The sequence below is a fragment of the Haliotis asinina genome, chromosome 1 (genome assembly GCF_037392515.1).
Source record: "Haliotis asinina isolate JCU_RB_2024 chromosome 1, JCU_Hal_asi_v2, whole genome shotgun sequence".
Lineage (NCBI taxonomy): Eukaryota > Metazoa > Mollusca > Gastropoda > Lepetellida > Haliotidae > Haliotis > Haliotis asinina.
This window is the reverse complement of record NC_090280.1, coordinates 96,251,411-96,256,338: the sequence shown is the minus strand read 5'-3', so window position 1 is coordinate 96,256,338 and position 4,928 is coordinate 96,251,411. Positions and strand designations below refer to the sequence as shown.

Here is a 4,928-nt window from a genome sequence, read left to right as displayed (position 1 = left end):
GCACTAGGTGCGAATCCTTCCCGCATTGTTGGCGTACAAATCAGCGATGGCCGTGCATGTACATAAAAGCGTGAGTACGTTCCTCAACTCGACAGCGAACAGTCAACAAAAACCTTGGCAATAAGACAAAGAGGAGAAGAGTATGTGATTGAGTTTAGTTTTACGCCGCACTCAGCAATATTCCAGTTACATGGAAATAATCGAGTATTTTTTTAAAGAAAGAAGAAATAAAAACACTTTCGTTAATACCTTTCTTTACACGACGAACGTATAGAATAGTAATGACAATAATGAACTGGTATTAGAGACTGTGTTGCTGAAACGTCATGGTCCACATTTGGGGTCACTATGGGGCAGGCTGTTTCCAGCCCGGAGGAAGCGCCAGCAGGACGGACACGGACACGGACACGGACACGGACGGACGGACACACACACACACACACGGACACACACACACACACAAACCCCACCCCCCCCCAAAACCACGTTTTGGAAAGCGCTATACTATGATCCGTCCCATATTGTATAGAGAGTTCGAAACATTTCTAGAGTATTTATTTATTTGTATGTGATTATCCACAAACGGAATGCAAATATGTATATGCATGTAAAACGAACCGTAAAGAAGCACATTAAAAAAGCCAGGACCAACAGTGTGAAGATCAGATCTGAACCTTGATCCGCAGTCAAGACCTATTTTGGCGAGTTAGTGAGTGAGCGAGTGAGCGAATTGTTTTACGGCGCACCCAGCAGTCACTTTTTTCCAAGCTGGACCACTACAGTGAATCGGTTCAAACTATCATCAATGTTTGCCTTTTATGTTATATTGTCATTTACGTACAGAGTCTTTCATGTAACTGAATTTGGGAATCAACGCATACCACCAGTCAATTTCCCTCCTTGTACCTCAAGCCAGAACATGTGAACAGGAAGATATAAACTGAACCCATAAGTTCATCCCGTATTCAATCATTTTAATGCTGATTACTCCTATACATGGACATACATGTGACCCTGTTAACACTGCATGATGGTGCCTTATCCTTGTGGTATTTCTCTCATGTAGAAACGTCGCTTCTGTTCATATTTGACTTCAGGATGTCTTCAAACCTCTCGTTCTGAGCCACCGTGAACCACTCCTTCCAGTTGTTGGTCTGCCCTGTAAAACCAAATTGTTAGATTTTAATGCAATATTCACTCTGATTATGGCTCTGACTGGAGTACACGTTTTCATGGGTTTCAAGAAAGCAGTCCTCGTCAAGGACTAGCATACATGTGGGCGCGCCAAACCACACCACTCACTCACCTTTCCTGAACATATTCCCTCCTTCTTTCCAACCAATACCATCAGCCTTCGTCCCTGAGTTGACTTTTTTCATGTTGGTGAAGCTGCAGGCGTCCGCGATCGCCTGGGATCTTTCAGCATTAACTGGCTTACCTAAATATTCGCTTAGTTTTTGTATCGATAAAACAGGATCCTGTAAAACAAGTTAAAGGTGACTTTTAGTTACGTTCATTTTGAATACTCTTATCTGTGTTGAATATACATAGAGAATATGATTTGACATAAAAGCGCTCCTTTTCTGTTCTTTATCAGGTTTTAGGTTTGGAACAATGTATACACAATGCCTTTTCATGAGAAAGTGTAATCTCAAGTATTACACATATTACATTAGACTGTGGGCAACTCACACGTTTCATGTCTTCATATTTCAACATGAAAACTGCCAGATCGGGATTATCTTCTATTGCTTTTTTCCAACCCAGAGTGTGCTTGAACCAAGATCCATATTCCACTGTAGCAGAGAAATATCGAAATATACGAGGTGAGTGAGTGAGTTAGTTTTACGAATAATTTGAATATATCTGTAGCAACGTTACTCACATACCCCACATTAAGTCATGAACGTAACTTGTCAAAAGACGCTACAATTCTCAAGATAAAACTGTACAAAAGAGGTTATCTGACATGAGTTTTAACGGAACTCTTACGTTTATTGCACGTTTGTGGCGACGTATGCGTGTTTCCTTGCGTGTGTGGGTGTGCGTGTGCGTGTACGTGTACGTGTACGTGTACGTGTACGTGTACGTGTACGTGTACGTGTACGTTTGTACTAGTTCGGGCTGTGGTCATTTTGTTAGCCAACTGAAGGTCTGGAACTTACCGTCGCCATTGAGGAATAATTCCAAATAGTCCTCCCACTTGCCATTATACTCTTTGACAGGAACATGCCCATCATAGCTCCTCACTGTTTTCATGCCATATTCCATACTATAGAAGGAGACAGCAACAGCTTTTGGATCACGCAGAATGTATATAAGTTTAGGCTTCTTTGTTAAAACCTCTTTGGGAAGAAACTGGAAACGGAAATGACAGGCAAGCACCCTGGGAGATTTGATGGATTCCAGAAGGCTCATTGGTGAGAAATCTAGAAGGTCCATACCACGCACTCTCTCTCTGTATTCCAGATCTTCATTGATGATCATGCTTATCACCTCCCACAGCCAGTGTGTTCCTGGAACATGAACGAAATAATTTAGGGAACTCGCAATTGACATTCTAAAAGCAGTGCTGGTAAAATCTGCTTTAAAAGACTTTAGTCCCCGAATGAGTACAATGTGTAAAGTTCCGGTTCAACAAGGCATAGTCCTAATCAAACGATCAATGCCAGCTTGGCTTATTTTATCCCATTCTGGCATTCTATCAAGGGTTCGTAACGCAGAGGGGCGGTGGGGTAGGCTAAGATAATGGTCTGCTAGTCACACCGAAGACCCGGGTTCAATTCCTCACATGGGTACAATGTGTGAAACCCGTTTCTGGTGTCCCCAGCCGTGATTATACCGGAAATTTCTAAAAGTGGCCTAAAACTAGACTCACTAACACACTCATTTAGACACAGATTATTTATAATACAGTCGTGTGGATAATAAGCCAGGTGCACCAGTTGCCAACATTAGTCAGTCAGATCGACGACTGCTTTCAGCGTTATATGGTATCGTGATTGTTATCGTGACTGAAACGTTGAGAGCTCGTGTCTTGTTCCAACTTGACAAACACCGCAAGTCAAAATCTTAACTGAGTTTAAACCAGTATCAGAATAATTTTCAGTCTGGGGAGTGATTGAGTGAGCAAATAACATTTAACGCCGTTTTTAGCGATATTCCAGTAATATCACGGAGGGGGACACCAGAAATTGGCTTCCTACTGTGTATCCATGCAAGAAATCAACCCCTGGTGTTCGGTATGAAGAGCGGACGCCCAAACCATCAGGTTACCTCATGGCTGCATATCGAGTCTGGTTTTTCGTTTATCGATGTAGAACCAGATACATGTTTCAATGTAAAATTTGTTTTACCCCGATCATGTTAAAATGCACGCCATGGAAGAAACTTGCATGATACTAATAACACTTTGTGAATGGAGTGTTCATTCACAGCCATACAGCTTAAATACTAAAGATATCACTACACAATGGTATGTCCCCTACTTGTACTACTACATGTCCTATTTTGCTGCAACGTTTCTGCATGTGCTCCTAGACCGTTTCCAAGCAAGAGCGAAGCAGAACAGCAGCGAACAATTTATACACATCTGTTAATAATAAAAATAACATGATATGCACTGCGGGTAGCACTCTTGTGGCCGATTCGGATGAAAACACTCAAATACCTGATTTAGGATAACTGCAAAGCAGAACATCATCAGACCGCAGTTTCATATTCTCAACCCGTTTCATGTGCTCTTCAAACGGTATGGGGAATCCTCCCCGGTAGAAATAGCATCCTTTGTAGCAGTTGACAATCATACTTTCACCACTACGGTCGATCAGTTCCCTTTTCGAAGCCATTTTTGCAACAGCTGCTCGAAATGTAAGGTGCGGCGGTATTTGTACTGTTCACCCAGAGTGTACTGAGTGGTGTCACGTGGAGACTGGCGCGTGCTGTGGAGTGGGACAATGACAAATGGAGGGCTGTCCAGAGATGCATCCGTGAATTAACTACCAACCACTCGGTGACTGCAGCTATTTTAGTCATATCAAGATTACACTTCACTATGGGCATGTTTACTAGCCTTACTCCCATCACTACTTTCAGGAAGGTTAGTGGGGGAGATTACTTTTTGTGGTCAGTAGCATGAAGTAGGGAGTCTTCGTTGGTAGCCGCCTTCTTGAGGTTGTCTCAGAGATCAATGTCGTCGCGCCGGCGTGGCGGGTTGATATTTCATGTACTAATTCCATTGCACATTTCAGCATCTCAGTTATTTGGTATGTTACTTAGGTCATGTCCACAATGTTAAACATACAGTATGTTTCTTCATTGTAAATATCCTGAACTAGTCTGGTATCACTCTGGACTGGTTCTCAACGCGGCAAGAAACATGCCACTGTGAAGCTGCACTTGATGATGGCTGTGTATGTTTTTGGAAGTGCTGAGTACATCACTGGCGGTGTTGGCGATTGCAGGGCAACCCGTCTTACATTTCCAATGAAACTCAGTCCCATTTTGTGCTATTACCCCTTGTGACCATTTTGCTATGAGGGAATCTCTCTCTCTCTCTCTCTCTCTCTCTCTCTCTCTCTCTCTCTCTCTCTCTCTCTCTCTCTCTCTCTCTCTCTCTCTCTCTCTCTCTCTCTCTCTCTCTCTCTCTCTCTCTGCATATAAACTAATCCTAATACATTCTATAACACGGCTGTAATGTTATACGATTTGTCTGGTGATAGGCGGGGGTATGGCTTAGTGTCAAATACCTAACATCAAGGTAAATGGGAGATTTATGTCCATACCTAAGTCAAATGAACATAGCTTAGTAAAGACGGTACGCAATAGAATCCTGCAATTCCAATATGTATGAACCAAGACAACAACGCAGAATAAAGACGGTACGCAATAGAATCCTGCAATTCCAATATGTATGAACCAAGACAACA

General features: G+C 42.5%; 1 protein-coding gene across 1 annotated transcript; it reads right to left on the bottom strand.

Moving 5' to 3' along the window:
- Positions 1 to 1,058: 1,058 nt before the first annotated feature.
- LOC137277359 (sulfotransferase 1B1-like) lies at positions 1,059 to 3,848 on the bottom strand. The gene is made up of 5 exons (XM_067809058.1): positions 3,671 to 3,848; positions 2,166 to 2,516; positions 1,693 to 1,796; positions 1,307 to 1,478; positions 1,059 to 1,159 (listed from the first exon to the last, which is right to left on the bottom strand). The coding sequence occupies exons 1-5, from the start codon at positions 3,846 to 3,848 to the stop codon at positions 1,059 to 1,061; spliced, it is 906 nt and encodes a 301-aa protein (XP_067665159.1).
- Between the last annotated feature and the right edge of the window lie 1,080 nt (positions 3,849 to 4,928).